Source organism: Stegostoma tigrinum, chromosome 30, assembly GCF_030684315.1.
Source record: "Stegostoma tigrinum isolate sSteTig4 chromosome 30, sSteTig4.hap1, whole genome shotgun sequence".
NCBI classification, from domain to species: Eukaryota; Metazoa; Chordata; class Chondrichthyes; order Orectolobiformes; family Stegostomatidae; genus Stegostoma; species Stegostoma tigrinum.
In genome coordinates this window covers 22,956,750-22,982,661 of record NC_081383.1, presented here as the reverse complement: position 1 = coordinate 22,982,661, position 25,912 = coordinate 22,956,750, and the positions used below count along the sequence as shown (strand labels likewise).

Below are 25,912 nucleotides of genomic sequence, written 5' to 3'. Positions count from 1 at the left end.
TCTTTTTAAATATGGTTTTACCATTAAGGTATGCTACACTTAAATATTTCCATTTCATGCAAGAATTTACATTTGTTTACAGCCTAGATCTTGAGTTGTCCCAAAATGGTTTGTAACCACTGGATTATTTTAAAACCGCAATTACTATTGTTATGTAGACAAATATGGCTGCCAATTTGCAGATAATAATGTCCAACAAACTGCAGCCACTGCTGGAAATCTGACGCAAGAACAAAATACTGCTGGAAATATTCAGCAGATGGAGGAAGAAGCAGAACTAGTGTTTCAGGACAATTGCCACTCATCTAAACTGGAAAAGGGTTAAGATGTAACTCCAACCTTTCCCCACCATTTACATATCTTCCCTTTTTTTCTTTTCCCCTCTCTCTTCTCCTTTATCTGGCTCTGTATTTATTTAAAACATGTTACATCTCAGATTCTTTCTGATTCTGACAAAAGGAGACTTGAGATATGAACTTTGTTTCTCCCGTCACAAATGCTCTAAAATCTGCTGAGTATTCCAGCATTTTATATTTTTATAGGAATATTTGCGAGAGAAATATTGTCTACGAAACAGGGCGAACTCCTTGCTCAATTTCACATCATGCTATTTATTATTGAATGTATTGCCAGAAAGAAGCTCTGAACTACCAGTTATCTCAGTATAAATAAAAATGCAAGAAATTTTCTCTTCAGTAAAATGCAACTACAGCAGATATTGTGATGAATTATGTTAGGATGAAGGCCAGCTTAAATCTGATCGGGCTGACCCTGAAGTGAAAACTAATTGTTTGAAACAGACTAGAATACTGGCATATTTTAAATCGCTCAGAATTGTTGTATGTCTTCCATCGCTCAGAGATGTACCTGTGCTGTTGGACTCCATGAACCCATTTGTAACATAGTTGCGTGTCTTCAATATTGTTCTGGTTCCTGACCCAATATGAGTTATTGAATACTATTAACTTGTTCTCCAATCTTTGGAATAAACAAGGCCTTGTGAGGTTGGGTAATTAATGCTTGTAAAACCTGGCAAACGTGATTGAAAATAGGTCAAATCATCTTGAGTCAAAATTCCAGGAACCCTATGTTCTGATGTTAGATTGTTCCATTGGGACATTGACTGAGTTGGTATTTCCTTGATCGTGTGGTTCCACAGAAAGAAGCACAGTACTAGCATGAGGCAGAATACTGTTCCTGGGAGTAAAATATGATCATCATGGAGCTAACTTCTGAAAAAAATGGGTAAATGTGTTTGTTAACAAGCAATCTCATCATCCTGTGTTAATGTAAGCTAAACTACAGAACTCCATTATCACAGTAACGTATTGTCTGCCCATTGCCCATTCAATGAATTCACTTTTTATTAGCAATTAAACAATTACGTTAAATATAGTCCATTTGTCACCATGAGGAAAACGCTGATGGAGCATATTCGACATTGCTAACATTTGGCATGGCACAGGTGACATTGAGCTAATGTCTCTACCATATGCATGACCTAGGTATATTTCACAGCCAGGCAACAATAAAAATAAAATGCAATGTATTGTTACATAAAATGCTGACGGGGGGGGGAAACATGATCAGTTTGATTTTGGCAATTTCACTTGGAACTTACTCTGAGTGATCAAGATTCAGGTTCTGTTGAAGGGAGTATCAGGTATTTTTGCATAAAATTGCAAACAATATTTTCTTGGGCCCAGTTTAATAGTTCTATGACTTTAATAGCTTAAAACAGAACTATAAAAGCTGTTACTTCTGAGCAGAGAAAAATTAATTCCAACCTGATTTTACTTCAGTTTAATTGATTCTGGAATGTATTATCCTATTCATCATTCTCTAATTGTTTGTCTAATGTTGCAAGCCTCGCATTTTAATGACGCAGGTCAGTTTGTTTTAACATTCTTCTTCTAAGGAATTGTTAAGAAATTCTGCACTGCTGCTGAAAAAGATGAAGATCAGAATTTGCCAGTGCATTCTTTGTGCATTTCTCATAACCTCGCATGTTTAATCACTACTGTCTTCAGTATCCAGGTATGGTTAAAAAGTAATTTAGTTACGCTTCAAATCATTTCAGCATTTTAATTATATTTCCTTTCAATACTGTTTACGCTGTCATTAGCAAGAAAAAGAAGCTTCATACAATTTAAAAATGAGCAGTGGTTTATGAAAACTACTCCACTGAGTGAGATCAAACCTCACAACCCACAGCCACCACAGGTATGAGTGGGTGATGAGCTTGGCATCATGAGTGGGATTTCCTATAATGTAAACAACTGCTCTTTCATACATGTTCCTTTGACATACATTTTGAATAAAAAAAATTAAGCATGGTTTTAAATTATGTACATGAGATGAGTTACTTCTGCTCTTGATTCCAAGCTGATGTATGCACTGCTGGGAGTAGTAGAAGTTGTTATCACAGCAATATTACCTCACTTCATTTCCTCCCTTCCTGTTACATCTCTCCACATTATGCTGTCACCAAAAGAGAAGTCAGTGACTTGTTCAGTGAGCTCAGCTGATGCCATGCTGTAACTAATTATAGTTGCTAATTTGGTGAATAGAGCCGTTCTTATAGTGGTTCTGTGTATTTATTCATGGGTCTACTCTGTTGCTAAGAAAAGTATCCAGTGTATAATATGGGTCACATTCACCAAAAGAAATGTAAAATCTACAGCCAAGAAAAATGGCTGCCAACTGCTTCTTTTCTACTAGACTGCTACATTTGTTATGAGTGGATAGCATTTTCCACTGTTTGCCAAAGTTCTGCAAAATTATGGGTAGAAACTGTGTTTAAAAATGGTTTTTGAATAAACACACACAATGTTTAGTTTTAAATCTCATCAGAGCACTGTAACCTTCCCATCTAAAGTCCACGTGTAACTATTCCATCTGTTCTAACTATTCTTCATTCAACATCAGCTATTAATCCCCTGCTTCTGGGACATTTTGTTCCTCTCACAAATTTCCTGGAAAAAAAATCCCACCAATGTGGTTAAATATTTCTAAGGTGAGTCATAAACACAAGGTGGCAAATTTAAGATCACTAGAAGAATGAAGGGTGGCAAGAGGCTTTCTTTTAACAGAGGTTTCTTAGGTCATGTATGAGAAAAAGTGATGGAAGCCAGTTTTTTTTTACAGATACCACATGGTTCTGAATCAGCAACTTCTCGGAGACTTTGCATTTTCCTCTTTCAGTCCTGTATTTGTTGTTCAATATATGTTCACTTCCATTTTATCTGTAACACCCATTGTTTGATTTTATTTTCCTGTAAGATCATGCTTGTCACTGTTCTTTGAATCTTTTTGCATGTATTAATATTTTCAAGGGATGGCAATGCAAGCTGCATGCCACATACCAGAAATTATCTCAGTGTTGATTCGTATCATATCAGTATAACCTTGTCTCATTTAATTTAGACTGTTTTCCTGCCTCTACTTGTGGTGATCTTGTCATGCCATCTAATCATTTATGATAACTGTTCCTTTTTGCATGGATCTACTTTTATCCGAATTTATGTACATTTACCATATGTTTGCTAATCTATGCGATTGGCACATATCTAATCGAAGATAACAAAGTGTGGAGCTGGATGAACACAGCAGGCCAAGCAGCATTTAGGAGCACAAAAGCTGACGTTGGGCTTAGATCCTTCATCAAAAAAGGGGGTAGTGGAGAGGGTTCTGAAATAAATAGGGAGAGAGGGGAGGTGGATTGAAGATGGATAGAGGAGAAGATAGGTGGAGAGGAGACAGACAAGTTAAAGGGGGAGGGATGGAGGCAATAGACGTGAGTATAGGTGGGGAGATAGGGAGGGGATAGGTCGATCCGGGAAGGACGGACAATTCAAGGGGGCGGGATGAAGTTAGTAGGTAGGAAATGGAGGTGCGGCTTGAGGTGGGTGGGTCTGTAAATTACATGTACGCATCCGATGCATGTGATACTCCACTTGTAAATATTGGAATTATCTTGAAGTTCTCACCATTAATTTGAAGCAATGATAGCTAAGACTTTACTGAGTTTCCTGATAAAATCACATTGGATATGTCTTGAATCCTGGCATGCCGTCCTCACATAATTAGTGATTAAGCCAAAAATAGCTTTCGTTTCATTGGAGAAAGGGATTTTGCCCATGTTTCTTGAACTGAGTGTGGAAATTTCTGGCCTGAAGGCCACAGATTTCACTCTGTGGATGTTTGTATGATGTCAAGATGATGTTGCTCAAATTCTCACCAAATAAGTGAATCTTAGGGGTGTTACGTGGCTCAGCAGGTTATCATCTTTAACACTGTCTCATTGCTCTCATAAATACTATTCATTTTCCTAATGCACGGAGTGACCCAGTGCTTAGCACTGCTGCCTCAGAGCGCCAGAGACCCGAATTCGATTCTACCCTAGGGTGACTGTCTATGTAGAGTCTACACATTCTCCCCGTCGTTTCCTCTGGATGCTCCGGTTTCCTCCCACAGTCAAAAAATGTGCAAGCTAGGTGGATTGGTCATGCTAAATTGCCCATAGTGCCCAGGGATGTGTCAATTAGGGGAATAGATCTGGGTGGGATGCGTCGAGGGTCGGTGTGGACTTGTCGGTGTACTTTAAGGGATTCTATGACACTCTCCACCAGTAGCTCCACTGATACGTTTCCAAACCGTGGCGCTCCCTTCTTTTCTACAAAATGGACAACTTGGTGGAGCGAAAGCATATTTCTGTCTGGAGTCTACGTGCTATTTATATTTATGCTTTGTTACTTCTCTCATCTGATTTTCCCTCCCATTTGATTTTTTTTGTCTGAGCAGTATAGAACATTCGAAATTCTCTGCGACTGACTGAGTAGTCACACTCTCATCCACAAAGGGGTCATGACGGCCATTTAGCTTTTAACCGTACGTACTAATTATAGAGGTTTCACTGGGAAGTATAATAGCCTTAACTACAACGCGATCGTGGTCAGCCGGGCTAAAATACACCCTCGGTGCCTCCAAACTTACACCACCCCGACTCGTAACTCCTTCCTTCATCGTCGCTCCGTTTCATTCCCGTCTTTTTTTTTAAACCCCATCTCGTCTTTCCCTTCTCTCTGAGCCGGCCTGCCCTGCCGGTGGGACGGGATATCCCCAGCGGATGGCGATGGACAAGATCGGGACGTTGGCGGTAAGGCATGGTCAAATGGAGGTGTAGGAGTTACAAGATATCGATGTGACCCTGCCTCTTTCTGATCAAGCCATATTTCAGTCTGCAAAACAAAAGGGCAACAAATGCAATCGAGAGAAATGCAAAATTCAATTGCACAAGAAGCTAATAAAATCAAATAGTAAAAATATAAAAGCAAAATAGCATGGATGCTAGAAATCATCGAATCCTTACGGTGTGGGAACAGAAATCTGAAATACAAAGACAAAATGCTGGAGAAACTCAGCAAGTGGGGCACCATCCGTCTCTCCGTTGATGGTGCCCTACGTGCTGAGTTTCTCCAATATTTTCTATTTCAATAAAAACATACATTGCAAAGGAACGTTACTGGGTTTGGCAGTTAGTTGTTACATGTCAGAGGTTCTATTTAAATATGTGGTAACGGAAAACCTTCCGAATAATAATGGAAAAAAGAACCGGTCAAAAGTAAATAATTGTAGGTTGAAGCTGTTTCAAATTTGTGTAACCAATGTAGGTAAAGCTTCTGCAGCAATTTAGAAAAGATCAAGGAATGTTGTATGTACTGAGAATGCTGTAATTAAGGCAACAAATGAGCCACATTAAAATATACATAATTAACATGGAGAAGCGTTTACTTTGACTTGGAGAGTTTTAGATGGCCCTAATAATGTTAATTCAGAGTAAAGTAAGAAACCAGGACTTTCCTCATTATTAGTTTAACATTTGGTCAGTTTTACAGATTCAAACATAAATTGTACATTGACCAGGGAAACTTATACAGAGTACTGTAATGGTCCATTGTTTTTACTTCCAGGTTAAGTGAGTTAATCAAAGATTTACCAGTAGGAATACCCAATTTCTCTTAATAATATTGAGTGTAAAAGGTACCTGGAGTAATCTATTGGTAAATCAAGAGGCAGCTATTGTCCTTTTGACAAAAATCAAGCTTTGCAAATTGCCAACTGGGACTAGCCAAAATAGGAAAATAGACGTGAAGGCGAAAATCAAAGCATAGGCAGAAGAATATATTCATAATATTAAGAGGTAGACTTCGTGTAGCAAGATGAAAATATGTTTTCTTTTCCTTTCCTGGGACTGATTCATTTTGAGCTGTTTCTGTTCTGACCTTGTTATGTGTCAGGTCCTAGTGGCATTCTTTGTGCCAGCTATGATCCCTGAACATGTTTGAGGATTCTTTAGCTACTTTGGGCTCTTGAGGAATTTAATGGAGTTGTAAAATTATTAGATGAAGTTAGAATTAACAGAGATTTAGCTCTCAAAGCCTCATTTCATTATGACAAAGCTCTTGTGACTGTTCCTGTAAAGAACTGTAAAATATTAAGGAAGCTTTCTCTGAAGCTCAGCAAGAATGTGATATTTCCTCAGGGTTTTATTTAGAGTGATACAAATGTACAAACAGGAATAGGCCAATCAGACCTTCAAGCTTCTTCTTCCATTCAATAAGACAATGGCTGATCTGATCCTAACCTCACCTTTACATTTCTGCCTAACCCCTGATAATCTTCGTTCCCCACGATAGTCAATAATTAGCTACCACTGCCTTAAAAATATTTAAAGATTTTGCATCCACTGCTTTTTGAGGAAGGAAATTCCAAAGATTTAGAACACACTGAGGTAAAAGTAAAATCCATATCCCTGTATCAAATGGGACCCCTTATTTTTAACCTATGACCCCTAGCTTTAGATTCTCCCACAAGAGGAAACATCCTTTCTCCATCCACCCAATCAAGACCCCTCAGGATCTCACATGTTTCAATTAAGCCATCCCTGACCCTTGGTTATTCCAGAGTCTTTTCAAATAAGGCAATCCACTCATTCTATGTATTCGCTTTGGAAGTATTCTGTGAACTCCTCCCAACATATTAACATTCTTCCATAAATATAGTTACCTGTACTGTACACCATACTCCAGATGCAATCTCATGAATGCCCTGTATAACTGAAGCACGACCTCACTACTCTTGCATTCAATTCTCTCACAATAAAACATAACATTCTGTTAGTTGTCCTGATTATTTGCTGCACTTGGATACTAATCTTCTTCAATTCATGCACAATGACATCCGTATTGCTGTGCATTTCAGAGCCCTGCAACCTTTCACCATTTAGATCATGTGCTTTTCTTTAAATTCTTTCTGCTGGACTGACCTGAAGGATTTGAGAGTGATTGATATTGGGTGCAGAGAAAATTGATAATTTTTATGTTTAAGCTTTAGCTTATGATTAAAGTACTGTTTATTATCTCCAAGAGGCAACTATTGCCATGCAGGAATTTTCCCTTCATTAACAATTGTGTAAATTCTTAGTGACTTATTAATATATCCCAAGTCTTCAATGTGGCTAACAATTCTGCAGTGTATGTGTTGGTTCTTGTTGTCTAGCTGGAATAAGAACTATTAGTCTAGTAGAATAGCTAATTGCTCAAGTGTTCAATTTTCAAAGTTCACCATGAGTTTCCTCCTTTTCCCCTAGTGACCTGGAATAATTTTACTCTCCTGTTGATGTTTGTTTTTAACCATGAACTAAGTACTACATCACTCAAAATATGTACCATTAACTACTTACATTTATCCATTACAAATTGCAGTTACCTTATTCTTTGTGGAAAAGAAAGACAACATGCTACTGTCGTGCTGGTTTGTATGCTTTGTCTTAACCAGTTTGGATCACCTGTACCCAGGTGTTGGTCAGGTGCTCTCTGCCACACTACCTGGTTTCGTCAAAAGAGAAAGCAAACACCGAGAGAATTATTAGAGAACATTTTAGATATCTCCTCACAGCAGGACCCAAAGGATCATTTCTGAATTGAAGATGATGTGAGATCAGGAAAGGCAACAAAAACAAAAATGACAAGCAAGTTACTTTTCAATGTATGCTTTTTTTTAAAGTAGGGAAACTTCTATATTCATTTCAATTATTTATTCACAGTGGAAGATCCAGTTAGTCTGAAATAGCATTGCATCTGCCCAATGTAAGCCTCAGTTAATTATTTTATTGGACACAGTGATTGTTCAAAAATTAACAGCACTCTTAAATTTTTGTCAAATGAAGTGTTATGCCAAAGCGATGCAAGATAAGAAAACAGAAGTTGCTTGTATACTCATAACTTGTAGAATTCCAAGAATTGGAGTAGAGTAGACATTTTTCTCAAAAGCCTGCAGTCTAGTTCTTGGACTTGAGATGCAAGAAAATTCAGTAAATGTTTGAATTCTACCCTGGCTAGCAATTTTAATGTTAAGGAATTTCTTCACAAACAGTCATTGACTGTCTTGGCATCTGCAGGGGTTCAACGTGATAGCTTTTATTTCCTTTATCATATTTCCTTTTCTTTTAAAAGAAAACTGTTTGGTGTGAGTGTTTAATAAATCATATGGTAGGAGTTACAACATTGCAGGTAACAGTTTTTCTTAGTTACAAATGTAACCATGAATGTATCAATACTGAAATGTTTAGTTTATTCATTCATTTTTAATCCTCTGGCAGTAACTGTTCTTACAATGTAATTTGCATAACTTCAATACATTAATAATCTTGCATCTGTGTATATTTCCTGTCTACAAAATGATACATCCTGTTTGATTTTTATCATACCTTTGTGCCAATGTTTTCCTCTATTATAAATTCCTGTGTCCACAATAATGGAAATTGTATATGTAAGCTTGTTGCTCTGCATTTTCACCCTCTTGCCAGTGTTGGTTCTTTAATGCCACTCCTTTTATGTCTGCCAACCTCTTGTCTGTCAGCAACCAGCTTCTCAAATTTGTCCAAGTTTTATGAATGAACTGTAAATAAAGTCACAGTATCAGATAATAAGGGAGCTCCTAACTAAAAATGATAAATAACTTACAACTGTGAAATCTGTTACAATTATCCTTGCCCTCAACACCTGATGGCTGCACTTGGCCTGATCACCCATTATGCAAGATAGCTGCTGCAGTGCATTTGGTGTAGGTAACCAGGGTTTTGAGGAGGGTTTTGACCCAGTAACAGCAACATAATTCCATGTTGGAATGGTAAGTTGCTTGGAAGGGAACTTGGTCATGTTCCCATGTATCTTCTGCCCTTGTTCTTTGAGATGGTAGTGGTCATAGCTTTGAAGTATGCAATCTGAGGAGTTTTGATGAATTTCTGCAATGCATCTTTTAAACAGTACTGCTAACTACTGACCATTGGTGGTGGAAATGAAGTGTCAAGTTTCTTGAATGTTGTTGGAGCTGCACTCATCTACACATGTGGAGAGCGCTTCGTCATACTCCTGAAATGTGCCTTATAAATGGTGGACAGCCAGAAGGGGAGCTACTTGCAACAAGAATCCTAATTTCTGCCCTCCTCTTGTAATCACTGTATTTACGTGGCTAGTTTAGTCTAGTTTCTGGTCAGTAGTAACCCCCAGAAGGTTGGTATTGCCATTGAATATCAAGGGACAATATACAGATTGTCTCTTATTAGAGATGGTCATTGCCTGGCATTTGAGTAGCTGACACATTACTCGCCACTTACAAGCCCAAACCTGGATGTTGTCTAGGTCTTGCTGTATTTCAACAGAGTACCTGAAGAGTTATGAGTAGTGCTGAACATTATGCAGTCATGAATGAGCCTTCCCACTTCTGACCTTATGTTGGAGGAAAAGTCATTGATGAAGCAGCTGATGATGATTGGGTCCGGGATGCTACCCTGAGAATTATTTGCAGAGATGTCCTAGAATTGAGATGACTGACCTCCAAAAGCCTTTGACATCTCCCTTTGTACCAGGAATGACTCCAACCAGTGGTGCATCTTTTCTCCGGATTCCCATTGACTCTAGATTTGTTCAGACATCTTGATTCCATACTATATTAAATGCTGCCTTGCTATCAAGGTCAGTCACTCTGCAAACACCTCTGGAATTCAGCTCTTTTCTCTGTTTCTGAACCAAGGCTGCAATGAAGTCAGAATTGAACGGCTTTGGTGGAACCCAAACTGAGCATCAATGATTAAGTTATTCCTTTACAAGTGCCACTTGATGGCATTATCGATGGCTGTTTTAATTATTTTGCTGATGATTATGAGTAGATTGATATGGTGTTAATTGGCCAGGTTAGATTTGCCCTGATTTTTGCACACAGGACATACCTAGGCAATTTTCTACATTGTCGGGTAGTTGCCAGTGTTGTGGGCTGTACCCGAACAGCTTGGCTAGGGTACATGAGATAACAAGTTGTAGAGCTGGGTGAACACAGGAAGACTGATGTTTTGGGCCTAGACCCTTCTTCAGAAAAAAACTTTTTCTGAAGAAGGGTCTAAGCCTGAAACATCAGCCTTCCTGCGCCTCTGATGCTACTGGGCCTGCTGTGTTCAATCCAGCTCTAGATCTTGTTATCTCAGATTCTCCAGCATCTGCAATTCCTACTATCTCTAGTTTGGGTACATGGCTAGTTCTGGAATCACGTCAACAGTCCTATTGCTGGAATGTTGTCAAGTCCCATATCCTTTGCACTGTCTACTGCTTTCTGCTGTTATTTGCTGTCATGTAGAGTGAATAAACTTGGTTGAAAATGGGTGTTTTTAATGCTGAGGATCTCAAGGAAATGAAGCATCCACTTAACACTTGCAGTTGAAGATGCTGCAAATGCTGCAGCCTAGTCTTTTGCATTTTTGTGAAATCTGTACCTCTTGTTGTTTAATTGTCTACCACCATTCCTGACTGGATGTGGCAAGTCAGCAGAGCTTAGATCTGATCTGTTGTAGCTTTGCCAGGTAGACATTTCATTTGTAGGTAAGCCTGGTGCTCATCGTGTGCCAGTTGATCTCTCAGCATGATGGTAATGTTATAGAGAGGGATATGTGAGGCTATGTTGTCACAGATTTTGATTGAGTACCGTTCTGCTATTTTTGATGGCCAGTTCCTACATTCAGTCTTATGGATGCCCAGTTTTGAGTTGCTAGATCTGCTTGTAGTCTGTCCCATTTAACACAGGGATAGTGCAAACTATACAAAGAAGAGTATCTTGACTGTAAAGATAGGACTTTATCTCCTCAAGGACTGTGCAGTAGTCTTCCTACTGTCATACTCTAGACAGAAATATCTGTGATAAGGTAGATTGGTAAAGACAAAGTCAAGCAGATTTTTTCCCCTCCTTCACTCCTTTAAGCTTCTGACAGACCCAGTCTAGGACACCACTCAGTCAGTAGTAGTGTACTGAGTCATTCTTGGTAACAGATATTGATTTTCCTTACTCTGTGCTCATACTGCTTTCACCAATTGTGTTCAGCATGATGAAAGCTGATTCGTCATCTGAGGTGTGGGGATATGGTGGTAATCATCTGAAGGTTTCCTCACCCTGTTTGACCTGATATCACGTGGTACAAAGTCAGTCTTGAGGACATCCTGGGCAACTTCTTCCTAAATGTATACGCCTGTATTGTCACCACGGGTGTTGTGCTGCTGGTGGGATAGGATATACCCTGGGATGCTAATTGTATGTAATGTATGATAGTATGAGTAGGACTGTGTCAGGCTATTGCATGATACATTTGTATGGCTCCTCTCCCAATTTTGGAAACAGACCCCAGATGTTGGTAAGGAAGACTTCACAGGGTCAACAGGGCTGTGTGTCTCGTTATTGATTCTGGTGCCTGCATCAGTGTCCATTTCTTTTAATCATATTTTATAGCAGTTTGATGCAACTAAGTGGCTTTTCAGAGCATTGCAGAGGCAGTTGAGTTAGACACATTGTTGTGGTTCTGTAGTCACATGTCGTCCAGACCAGATAAGAATGTCAGATTTCCTTCCCTAAAGGAGTGAATGAACCAGATGGGTTTTTTTTATGACAATCAACAATAGTTACAGGATCACCATTAGGACAACTTCTTTGTTTCCAGATTTTATTGAATGTAGATTTCACCATCTGCCATGGTGCAATTCAAATGCATGCTCCCAGAGCATTGGCCTAGCATTCTGGTTTACTAGCCAAGTGATATTACCACGACACCACCCCTTCTCCAGCCATTGTGTTCTCTACAGTACTAGAGATGCTTGAGAATAAGCAATCTTCAGGGCTTTACTCAATCATTTATTGATGGTTGACTAAATGATCCATTACAAAACTGAGTGGCGAGCTTTTTTTTGTCTGTTATTGGAGTGTATGTGGGTGGGAACGTGCCATCTGCCTGGACAATGCTTCTACAGACCTTCATATTTAGTAAGACTAAAATTAGCTCAGATGATTGGTGCGAGTCTGATTGTAGGACGAGATCCTTCTGTTGCTGAAATGACTTTGTTTTTTTAGTTGTATTGGATTCTATTTTTAGTGAGTATAAACTCATCATGACACCATTGCTGTTCATTTGTCTCTGTAATTAACCAGGATAGTGTGTGAAAACAATTACGTCCTGGGTGAACTTTAGGACAGTGTTAAAATTTCAGGTTGGGAAACTTGCCATCCATTTTAAACAAAGGAATGACGCCAGGAATGCTGAGAAACATTATCTTTTACTATGGTTGCTGTTCTGTGGGAAGAGCTCAAATCAGCAGATTACAAGTTGACAATGCAGTTTTATGTACTGAAGCTCCACCCACACTGTGCTGATTATTGTGGCTACAGTGTAGAGAGGCCTTGCTGCTGTTCAACACGATATGAATGTAGGAACGTGCATGTATTCATATACTGTGTATTCCTGATCCTCAGCACACTGAAACAGACTTTTAGACTTTTTCGTGGAGGACCCATTCTACTTTTACTGATGTCCTGTTTGATAATCATCTCATCATTAGTATAATTCACTGTAACCAATTTAATTGGGAAACACTGGCTAAAAGTTCTATTAATAATATGATAATTACATGAAGACAGTGACTGACTGACAGTCACTCTTTCTCTGTTGGTATTGAATTCCGAGCTATACTAAAGCAATTTGGAAGAGTTGCTGTGACATGGCAATTTCCGCTGTCAGTCTTTGAATTATGCACCTTGTAATTGAGGGCAGCTTGATGGGAGTAATTGGAATCAAAGGGGGCCAGAACCCCACTCTTCACCTCCAGCTATCGTTATGATTTGAAGGAGCTGGAAACAATGGAAGATTAAAATTAAAAAAAACTACAGCAACAGTGTAGCTTTAACCAGGAAATGGGATCACCAAACTAATAGGCCAGAGAGAAGGACAGCCTCAAAGAAAATACAGGTTTGGTCCAGTATTCATTTTGGACGAATCCCTGTGTTGATCTCGTATTCTGTATTCGCCAACATGAGTGCTGAATGCATTTTTTATTTCCTCACCTGTTGTACAGAAGATCACAATTCTAATAGATATAGTTATATATTTTCAACCTTCTCAAGAAACAGTTAAGCCGTGGTAGCTGTAAGATGCAATCTACTTGTGCAGAGGCCTTTCATATCAAAGTGTCATTTTGCAAGATGCTAAAGGTATATTTTGTATTAAAAGGGCAAAGTTATTAATGCACCCAGAAGGGCACAGTAGAGTTTCACCCTGCAGTAGATATCACAAACGTGGTAGCATGGACTTGCTGTGAACTCAACAAGCTGAAATTGCCATGGAATTTTGAAATCAAGCTGGCCCAGGTGCTGAACATGTCCATGCAACAGCTCCTGTGAGTATTGGATTTCGATCTGTAGCACTGAAAATCAGGGAAATTCCATGCTGTAATTTTGGCTGGCTCACACCGTGAAGTGTTAAGCAAGAAGCAGCAGTAACAGCAGCATTTTTCTGATTATTTAGGTCAAGGTTATAATATTGCTGCTGAGCAGAATAGTAGCTCTGGAATGCAATTGTCAAGGCTACAATCCCATCTTACATTTACTGCCTGCCGTTTGTTATGAACTCACCAACATTGGAGCTTAGTGCTTGTAAATTTAAATTGATGTACCAAGTTCTGCTCCTCAGATTACCATAAGAGAATGGACCAAAATACTGTTGATTCATAACATCAAAAAATGGAAAAAAGTGTTTGTAAAGTCACATCGTACATATTTCTCAAAATCTGTCTTTGCCTGATCTGTAGTAGTGGCAATGTGAAATGATCTATTCAAGGTAGTTTCTGTCTCCAGTTTCTGGGAAAACTCGATTCAGAGTGCAGACCCAACTCATCAAATTTATTTACACTTTCATTTTATGAAACACACTTCATATTGATACTAATGAACACAATAACTGCATCTTCAATGTGAACATATGAATTAGGATCAAGAGTAGGCCACTTGACCCTACAGGCCTGCTCTGCCATTCAGAAAGATCATGGCTGACCTGATTTCTACACAACCTTTATGATCAATGATAATCGTTCAACCATTTATTTATGTTTTTATCAAACATTTTTTATTATCAAACTCTATCTTAAAAAGCTTAAAATATTCTCCACGACTTTTGGGAGGAAGTGAGTTACAAAGAGTTTTGTAAATGGGTGACCTGTTTTCTGTTAGTTACCCAATGTTTTATCCATGTTGATGTGTTTCCCCTTGTGTCAAGAACTATTATTTTCTGCAATGATCTTTGATATGGCACTTTATGGAATGCCTTCTGGAAATCTACGTGGTACATGTATGGATTCTCCTTTATCCACAGCATATACTACTTCACAAAATCATGTTGGCTCCATAAATGCCCTGCTATAAAGCTTTAAAATTCTTCCCTACAGCAGTTGTTAAATAAATGGACTCTAGTTTCCAGCTTCCTGCATGCCTCCTTTTTTGAATAATGGTAGTGCTTGAAGGAGAGAAATAGAGTTAATGTATCAAGACCAGTATGGCTTTTCGTCAGACCTGTTGCTCTCACTACAGATGCTGTTGACCTGCTGAGTTTCTCCAGCACTTCTCAGTTTTTATTTCCCATTGTTGCTGTTGATCCACCCTGCCATGTGCTACTTTTTGGGGGCCCATGTATCACTTCCATGAATTACTTCTATATTGTGCCGATATCATAATTAATTAATATAGCCATCTCTTTATCTTTTCCTAGCATCCTATCCTTCCTACATGTTCCTACCCTTCAATATTCAGGCCTCAATCTATTTAATTCTGAGGCCACTGTCTTTTGGGAGGAAGTGAGTTACAAAGAGTTTTGTGAATGGGTGACCTGTTTTCTGTTAGTTACCCAATGTTTTACTAATTATATAGTAATAAAGGGGCAAATGCAATACTCTGCCTCTGAATGCATGAAGTATTCAAACACAAATGGATGAACTAATAGCACAAACAGAAATAAATAATACACTGGCCATAGTGTATTATTTATTTCTGTTTGTGCTATTAGTTCATCCATTTGTGTTTGAATACTTCATGCATTCAGAGGCAGAGTATTGCATTTGCCCCTTTATTACTATATAATTACTATTATTATATTTAACTGCTCTCATGAAGGCAATATCCTCAAGCTATAAATATGAGAAATGATAGGATTGTTACATCACCCCTATTTTATATTAGTAGTGTACATTTAAGTGTCGATCATAATTTGTTAATCTGGTCATTGTTATTGACAAAAATAGATAATCCAGAACAGTTTTGAGCATAAAAGTGTAGTGTAAATGTTGTTTGTTTATCTGGTATTTTACTAGAATTTAGAATGTGTCATCAACAAATAAAGCCAGTGTTTAAAAATTGGCCAGAGGAATTTTCTAATTGAGAATTAAAAAGGATGAATAGCTGTGTTCCTTATGTTACAACAGTGACTATATCCAAAAGTGGCTGAATTGACAGTAGATTTGTTTTAAAAGTGTTGAATTTGAGAAGTGTTATATAAAAGCAAAGGTTTTCTTTGTATTTTCATAGATAATCTAGCGATTTCAAAAGAATTTGCTTTACAGGCGTCCACACAGCAGCTCATCCACTTGAACTCTAATTTTGTCATTAAATAGGCACAATTACCAGTTTAGAGGCATCATTGGATGATAGGGTAGGAAGCATGTCTTTGAGCCTTCCTCCTCCAGGCCTAACCAGGGTAGAGACTGGAAAGTAGTAGGGACCATGCACTTCCCCCATGAGGTCCTCGCACCAGGCTTGCCATAGGAAAGTGAATTAAATTCTGCCCTAGTTCTTTAGAAATGAATAAAATTGATTGAAAAGTTTAAAACTGATATGCAATGAATTTCTTTGTCACTGAAAGGCCAAAAGTATCATGTCAACACTTATCTAAACCATTTCTTGATGTGGGTGTAGTTAAGGACTGACTAAAATTGTACACATCTTAATACATTGTTGAATTATGCCCCTCAGTCTTTCTTCAATGGTTCCCCACTCCTTCGGCAACTTTGTAAACTTCTTCTATCATACAACTCCACAGGAACCTGTATCGCTCTTGAAACTTGGTACAACACCACTCCTTCATCTCCACTGTTGGTGACCATACATTCAGTGACTTAGATCTTAAGAGGAAACCATGTGTAGCCTTCATGGATGTTAACCAACTAAAAGATTTTGATTGGATAATGCAATAGGACCATATCTTCACTGTCAACAGAATCACAACCCAAAACTGTGAATTGTGAAAAAACATACAACTGTAGAACTTCTGTTTTTTTTTGTTCAGTATGAGTAAAATTACACACAGACTTTGGTATGCTTGGCAATACTGCAGTTTAATTGAGAAATTGCATCACTGGGCTGATGATGCATTGCATTTTAAAAAGTAGTTTAAATAAGTGTTGACATGATACCTTTGGCCTCTCAGTGACCAAGAAATTTATTGCATATCAGTTCTAAACTTCTCAGTCAATTTTAGTTGTTTCTAAAGATCTAGGGCAGAATTTAATTCACTTCCCAAGGCAAGCCTGGTGCTAGGACCACATTAGAGAAAGTGCGTGGCCCTTTCTACTTTTCAGTCTCTGCCCCAGTTAGGCCGAGAGCAGGAAGACTCATGGACATGCTTCCTACTCTATTGCCTAATGATGCCCTTAAATTAGCAATTAGTGTCTATTTGACAACATAATTTCAGTTTAGGAGGGTGATCCGCTGTGTGGATGCCTGTAAAGCAAATTCTTTTGAAATTGCTAGCCTGCTTTGGGGGAGAATGGTGGTTGGGGGAATGGGGATATGGTGGACTTTCACAATCAAAAGGCACTTAATGCTGGTTTGAGAGACTTGGCATTAGAAAGGCAGGGCAACCCACACTGCTGATTCTTATTTGCAGCCTTCCCCATCTCCCCATGTTTTCATCTTTTCCTTGCTTTCCCCTCCTGCTATGATCCCCGGCTTTACCTTCCTCCTGCAGTGATCCTGTGTATTACAGGCACAATGAGTAGCTGTCGGCCTAAGGTTGACTAAAAGCTCTCAGCAAAGGGACCATGTGTCTCCAGGGATTTTTACATCTTGAACAGGTCCTGTGCCTCTGAGTTAAGAGCATAGTTAACAATTAACATGATGGTCTTTCCTGAAATGTGACACACAGAGTGCACCTTGCCTCTGAAATCAGAGGTCAAATCTCCCATTGCCAATGTTTAATTCTTCCCCCTTTTTGTCTGATTCCCTCTTTCACCAACACTGAAAGATTGCACAGTACTTAGTTATCAGGAGTGCAAGAACTTATGCATCAAACTTTACTGTCTTATTAGAACACAAAGTGGACATGGTGTATACTTGCATCACTCCAGATCATTCAACCTGCTAAACAATATAACTACGTCATATCAATGACGAAATCTGTATCTTTAAGATGCATTTGCAGCCTGTCTTTAAGAGACCAACAGTATCAAGACTTTTTTTTATAGGTAATATTGTTTATTATAAGAGGGCTGGAGAGTCAGCAAGGTTTATTTATTCATTCATTCTGGGAATGTAGGCTTTACCGGCTGTGCCATTATTTAATGTCCAACCCTAACTATCATTGTGAAAGTTTTGGTGATCTGCTTTCTAATGAACTACTGCAATCCATTTGCTGTTGGTGTGAAAGTTCCCGGATTTTGACCCAGTGACAGTGAAAGAACAACGATATAGTTCCAAATCAGGATGGTGTGTAGCTTGGAGAGGATTATGTAAACGGTGCTGTTCCCACATATCTGCTGCCCTTGTCCTTCTACGTGGCTTTTGGAGGTATTGTTGAAGGAGTGTTGATGAATTTTTGTAAATAGTGCAGACACTGTTACAGTGGGGTGGAGGATGTGGATGTTTGGCTGGAAATGTGTTTCCAATTCTGGTGTATTCTATCAATTCTGTTAATCAACAATTTTGAAAAGTGACAGAAACCAAACATTAGGAAAATGGCCACAAGTCCCAATGAATTAGAACTTCTAATTCTGAAAGAGATCAAAGCTGAGGAAAGCTGATTAAAGTTCACACAACATATAGCTTCTATATTCAGATATAAAGTTAATTAAGATTTGTTTAATAAGAAAACAACTTGTCTTATAGCTGGAATCATTACAAAAGAGTGGGTGAGAAAGTCTCTCACTTAAAATCCATATATTCCCATGAAAATATATTTGTAAAATACATGTAAATATTTGTAACAGCCTATTGGTCTTATAACTGACAAGTATCTGGGAGACCTGGGAACTTTGTTGTTATAATCTAAGAACATAAGTATGAGAAAGATGCCCAAATGTATTAATGACTACATCTAATACTGTGTTATCTCTTATCAGGATGAATTTCATCCATTCATTGAGGCACTTCTTCCACATGTCCGTGCATTTGCCTACACGTGGTTCAACCTACAAGCCCGGAAACGAAAGTACTTTAAGAAGCATGAGAAGCGGATGACAAAGGACGAAGAGAGAGCCGTGAAAGATGAGTTGCTAAGTGAAAAAGCAGAGGTGAAACAGAAGTGGGCATCAAGACTGCTTGCCAAACTACGCAAGGACATCCGTCCTGAGTATCGTGAAGATTTCGTGCTGACCATCACAGGGAAGAAGCCTCCCTGCTGTGTTCTCTCCAATCCGGACCAGAAAGGCAAAATAAGACGTATCGATTGTTTACGGCAAGCAGATAAAGTTTGGAGGTTGGATCTAGTGATGGTGATCCTGTTTAAAGGGATCCCTTTGGAAAGTACTGATGGAGAACGTCTAGTGAAGTCCCAACAGTGTAATAATCCCATGCTGTGTGTGCAGCCCCATCACATAAGTGTTTCAGTTAAGGAACTTGATTTATACTTGGCATACTTTGTGCAAGAAAGAGGTAAGTGACATAATGATCAGCTGTTTAACTTGTGCCTTTTATCCTCCATCGCACCACTGTAACTGTGAATGGTTTGCATTGGTTCTTTACGTAAAACTTATGTTTTTTCAAAAAGACAATGGTCACTAAGTGATTACCTACGTGATGTTGTTTTCGGCCTGTGGGTCTGCAGGCAAAGTGAAACTGACAAGGGTCCATTAACGAGTTTTAGTAAACATCATTCATTTGGAAGCACATAATCTGAAACTGTGAAGATCTTGATGGAGAAATGCTCACTTTGTATAACAAAACATTGTCGTGGGTGCTACATTTTCAATTTTACATGTCAGTTAATTAAAACTATTTTAATCCAAGCCCAACAATGTATCTTTAAACAGCCAAAGTTGACTGAGTAATTTTGCAAAATCTGATGAACAAACAATCTTATGAGAACAAATATAAAGCATAACTAACAGATTCTCATAACTTGAAGAACTATATAATTGTTAAACCAGATTACTGTCAAAAATAGCCTGTTAGATTACAAATAATCTATGAAACATAAGTGCTACATAATTAAGGAAACCCACTTTAACATAAAAGTTTTAATGATATGAGTAAACTAAAATGTAATGTGCAGGTTAATGTGTATTCCTTTGCTATTTTAGCCAGAGTGTTCACCCATTTAAAATAGACCAGTCAATGTCTACTGTAATGAGTCGAGATGCATTAAATCTGCTAATATTGACAGTGGGAGTTTATAGTACGATGATTTTAATGCCTTTATCTAGTGTTGAAACATAAAGTTTAATTTTCTTAATGTGTGAATTAAGGTTTGCTTTCCTGGAACTTCATGTTCCTGTGCAGTCAGCCCCCTCGATTCCTGTGGGACCAACTTAACTGGATGCAAATAAGAGCTTCTCAGTTCTGCAAGTGAAGTGCATTTCTAGTTCAGAGGTTAAAGAGACAACATTTATTTTGTTCACGTATGAGCTTATCAAAAGCTCCATTTACATTTCAAGATGACTTTCCATTCTGATCTGAGTTGGAAAGGACACCTCCTTGTTTATATATGCTTCTGGACTAACCAAATTCATACCGTGTTGGTATCATACTGCTAATCTAATATGTTTTCAATGGCAATATTGAGGACAAGAAGTCTACCAAGGCTTGAATAAGAGTATTCTTACTCAGATTGCAGTGCATAAATGCTGTATTGGATCACCACATAAAATAGGAAAGATTGTAACATTCTCTTGCCATTCCCTGCACAGTATTATTTCATTTCTCTTCATTGGAAGGGCAATGGATATTGTGATTTCATGTTGGAAGGTATTAAGAAGTATTATCTATTGTTCTTAAAGAATTTTTCATTTGAACTGTGACCCTGTAGAAATTCACAAGTCTCACTAGCAATGACTCACATTTCAAGTCATTTGCTAGCAACAGGCTGTTGTTTGGCATATCTTGTGTGAGGATTTGTTCGTATTTGCTTTTGGATTATTTAAAGATCTGTACAGAGTAGACAACAGTGTAACAAAAATAAACATGCTGATTACTAATGGACTTCAACGTAGGTGAATGAGTTTTGCAATTCGTTAGCAAAGTTTATTCCTTTACAAGACGTTTAGCATGATTTATTGTAGTTGTAACGTACACTATATAACTTTGATAATTTTACATTTTAAGTAATCATTTACACATGGGAAAATTTTGGAAGTGTAAAATAATAGTTTAAGTATCTGTTATAAAGGCTAAATAACACTCCTATATTTCTAAAGAGATTTATAAATTGACAAGGTAGAGAGGGTATTATTATAGCAATGGGGGAGAGGGCATGCGTAACCAGGCCAATGCATTTTTTTATATAATAAAATGTGAGGCTGGATGAACACAGCAGGCCAAGCAGCATCTCAGGAACACAAAAGCTGACGTTTCGGGCCTAGACCCTTCATCAGAGACTCTGATGAAGGGTCTAGGCCCGAAACGTCAGCTTTTGTGCTCCTGAGATGCTGCTTGGCCTGCTGTGTTCATCCAGCCTCACATTTTATTATCTTGGAATCTCCAGCATCTGCAGTTCCCATTATCTCCAATGCATTTTTTTTATCGTTAGAATAAAAGAAGAAATGAGAAGGAAGCATTTCAAGATGGGAAGGCATTGCAATGGTCCAGGAAATGATGGAAATATTATCCCCCCTCATCTTTTAAGCATTTCATTGCACGAGATAGTCTATTGCTTCCACTGTTTTTGAGTCAAACAGATCAGACTCTGGGATCCTTCTGTAATGACACCCATTTCTAAGAAATATAGGAAACTTGATTGAGCAAACAGCTGTGTTATGACGGTGATACCAACACTCCATGCCCTTTTTGTCATAAGTACTCACTATGTGTCTGTCGAGTATTTAGAGGCTGAAACATTGGTCTCCTGCCTGCTGGAGTCGTGATGGGGAGTCAGTACTTAAGTTCTATTGCTCAGGATGACAGTTCAGTACTCAGCAATCAGAACTCTCATCTCCATTTACCGATGCTGTTTAGAATTGGGCACAAACCCATCACTTCCAGTGGCAGAGATGTAACCACAAAGCCCCTGCTTGTTTCTGAAAATAACACTTAGGAATGAATTAATATTTTTAGAAAAATGTTATGACCAGACTTTATAAGAGAGGCCATTTTGAATAAGAATCTACATAACACATCAATTATGAACCATAATCAAGGAAGCTCCTGATAATCCAAAAGTTGTTTTGCAAAATCTTATTATTAGCTTCTGTTGTGTTGAATTTAAAACAGCACAAAGCAAACTCTTCAAGGAGAATTGATCTATTTTTAAATTTTCATAATGGAAGAGTTTGGTTCTTAGTGTGTGATTAACACGTCATTTCATTAGGAATGAAGTAATTGAGCTGCATCAAAGAGGAGTCTGTACTCCTACACAGTGTTTCAGGAAATCAGTTTTCTCAGTCCCTTCAATGCATATAGGGTACAGTAGAAGTGCTTATATGTTTAATCAATTTCTGTGGCATTTTGGAAAGCATTTGATTTCAAAGGAAGGTTGGCCACATTTTCTCTTTTCAGTAGCATTGTGATGATATTGTAACATTGGCTAGTAAGTGACAATCAATCAATACCTATTTTAATAATGTTGCTGGAGTTTCCCTTCAATGCATTGCCACTGACAGCACTTCACCATCAATATGCCTTAGCTGTCATTGTGCAACTTTACTCGTGTATCATCAAAGGTTTCAGATTGTTTTTATCGACAGTCCTCTGGCTTCATGCTCAAAATTAGTGACTGATTTGCAGTGTGCAAACCCACAAAAGCAGCAGCAGAGTTAAAGTGTTAGATGCTCTGTTACTGAGCATCCTGCCTTCAGCATCTTTATCTAAATGAAAATCAGAAGCCTTTCCTTGGACAGTTTTTTTTACCACCCTCTATTTCAAGTTTACTTGCGAAATGATGAGTAAACTAACTAAAAGATACACATCAGTGTTCGACTGACTTTGGATTAGTCATTTATGTTAAACATTTTCTACATTTTCATCATGCTGACCTGTATAGACAGGCCTTCTTTATGCCCACTAATGAATAATTGTCACAAGCTGTTCTACACTCATACATCTTCTTTAACTCAGCCGTTTTTTCGCAATGCTACACTAGCAGAATCTTCAGATTGGAAATGCTGTTGCCTCCGATCAAATTGTGATGGCTGCAGAAACTGCCAAAGTTCCAGGACTTGCATTTTCCAATATATTAAAAGCAATACATTATTCAACCTCAATCTTAGGGGTCCATTTAAGATAACAGCCCCAAACTAGAAATCTTTTTGTTGCATTTGCATGTAGATTAGTTTCAAGAAAACAAAAAAATCAATTAAATTGATGCTATTCAGAGTTTAAAATGAATTGTTCAAAACAAAGCAGTGAGTCTTGTTATTGGCATGCTTTGTCCCATATGCTACATAGAAGTAGGAAGGAAATGAGCAGAATTTTCACAAGGGATATGGGGTTGCAAGAGCCATGGTTTGCTAAAAAGCATACAAGTAAAATATGTGTCTTTGAAAAACTTTTAACTAATGGCATGATAGCATTTGTGTTTCAAAAACATCAGTTATCTTGACATTAAGGTGGCTATAACTTAGCATCAAGTTTATATTGTTAAAGTCAGTTTTTATTGTTTGCCTCGTGTCTACATTAGTCAAGTAATTAAGTGATGTCAAAACTTTTAAAATCAGGTCATTTTATTCCTCACAATTCAAAAGCTGAATCATTTTAATTAGCCTGTCCTTGTAGATAATTTACAGTCTACTTTAGTAGTTATCCAATTGTAGTTTTCTTCACACTGGAAATACATGCCCTAATACAATGTTTAGAACGATCTTGGCAGTTGGAATATGAAAGCACAGATTCCCAATTTGACATCATTAAACAGCTAAAATATTTAGTTGTAAAGTACGACTTGCAAGAGTCATAGATAACGACACAAGGGATTAATTTTATCCTCTTTAGATGTCTGCCCTCACAGTATTTGACATATACCGTTCTGTTGAAACTACAAAATTCTAAAGGCAATATCATGTCTTCACCCAGCAATATTTCATGATTATTGAGATCATTTTTCAGTAGCTTAAAAAGACACAAAAGAAAATATTTTGATATTTCTGATATTTGTTTACAAAGAAATAGACATTTTTCTCACTTTCATCTAAAACAGTCTAATATAAATTCATTATTATTAATTCATTTATTTCTTCCTCCTCTTGACTCTACAAAATGAAAAAATTCATCTTCAGAGAAACGCTTATTTTATACTGTGGTCAAAATAGGGAAAATACAGCTATCCCATCTCAGAGATGTAATTTTGTGACTAGAGTTACAATTTTGAAACTTCTTTTGAACAATTTCAATCCCATTGTTAATTTTATGAATTTCCCTTTGTGTGTGACTGAGTCTCCATTAAAATGAATATCACAAATATTACCGGCTCGTTCCAACATGTCAGCCACAGGATGACAGTTAATCTCTAGACTGAGGAATGCTTCCAGAGGAGTTAAATTGCATTGGCAAATTAAACTTTATTTTTGCTGCAGCAACTGATTGAACACAATCCTAGAATAGAAGTGTTAATCTGCACATGCAGTTCCTCAAAGCAAGTTAAACATTTTGACTTAGGCAAATATCTGTCAGGTTCTGGCGTTGAGCGTATATTTCAATTTTGTTATATTCTAACCATAAATTCCCTCACTGTTTTCTTTTTAATACTTCCTTTGCAGGATCAGCTAATTTTCCTGCAACCTCCCACAGCTTGGAAATGAGGATAGCCTTGTCTCTGGAATCCACAGTGTTTGCAGAGTGGCCAGCCAACTATGTCAGTTTTAACTTCCCCAGTATGGGATCCAGCCATAAGCTTTCACACTAGTAGATTTGGTGAGAGTTTATATAACTCATTCACAACTTGAGCAATGGATTTGTGTGACAGACCATCCTGGGACTGGATCCTACAGCTGTAGACAGTTCACTGGCAGTACCACTGAACTACTGAAATCAACCAAAATTTTCCAGGCACCTTACTTCTAATTTTGGCTATCATGGTCCCTGGTATTAAGCAACCACTGTTGGGCAGGAAAGCATAGCTGTCAGAACTGCACTGCTGTTGCCCATTTTGCTAAGCAGAGGTTTACTTTGTGGAGTAACAAAGCTGACCCATATACCTCAGTCCAAATGACATCACCCAAGTTCTTAAATACTATACTTGGTAGGTGATGTGTGAAATTTGTGTACGTGAATGATTGCAATTGGCAATTCAATAAAATATTCAAACAGACAAGTATAAGATTTGTGTAGATGGTTAAGGCTTAACACAGAGCATCTCAGTTGCCAGGCTGAGCTGCTTCAGGGATAGGAAAGTCTAATCAGTGTTCTGTTTAAAAACAGAACATGAATGTGTTGGCAGAGATACAATGCTGAGGCAAGAATATGTTTATAAAACATATATATTTAATTGGCACCAGGGACTGAGTAACACTCCAAAAGCTGAATTGATACAAATGTGGTGCATTGTAAAGAATAGTTAGGAGCTAGCTTTAAAGTTTTGTTCACACTTATGGACTTGATTTCAAAGGAGATTCAAATTATGTCTGCTGATGTAAGAGGATATTTTTATGTCAAATACAGTACAAAGTACTTTGTTAAGGCAAGTGCCAGGATATGATCTCTTATACATAGGGATTTTGAGCTTTGGAAGCCACCCTGGGAAAGATGAAGGGACAATTTTTCAGCAGAATGGAAATCTTGAACATATTCAGTTTTCACAACCCAAAGGTCCAAATCTGGAGGATGAGATTGCTTTTTGTTAAAAAAAATTAGTCTAACTACTTTAAATAGATGTTGGCTCATTTTTTTCTGCAGTAGAGCATTTAATATTCTGCAGATAATTTGTCTTACTTGTGAATGTTTTGGTTTTTAAATATTTTGTGTGGCAAGTTGCTGCAAGTGTGAGCTTTCAGTGAGGCAAACAGGGCTAACTCAGATCTGAATGCACAAAGTAAAAGATTGTACCTCTTCTTAACCAATTAGATTTACGGAGTGAGAAATAAACAGTACAACTGGGAAATAATGTGTAAGTTAAAGTGGGTGAATTCAATGCTAACTT

The 25,912-nt window shown here is 37.9% G+C and overlaps 1 protein-coding gene across 3 annotated transcripts in view; it reads left to right on the top strand.

Annotated features, from left to right (window-relative positions):
• Nucleotides 1-25,912, top strand: part of nfic (nuclear factor I/C) — a 451,875-nt gene that overhangs the window by 16,435 nt on the left and 409,528 nt on the right. For all 3 annotated transcript variants that reach the window (XM_048559540.2, XM_048559539.2, XM_048559541.2), the window contains exon 2: nt 18,750-19,281. In XM_048559540.2, coding sequence (XP_048415497.1) covers nt 18,750-19,281 — 532 coding nt within the window. The remainder of the gene's footprint in view (nt 1-18,749; nt 19,282-25,912) is intronic.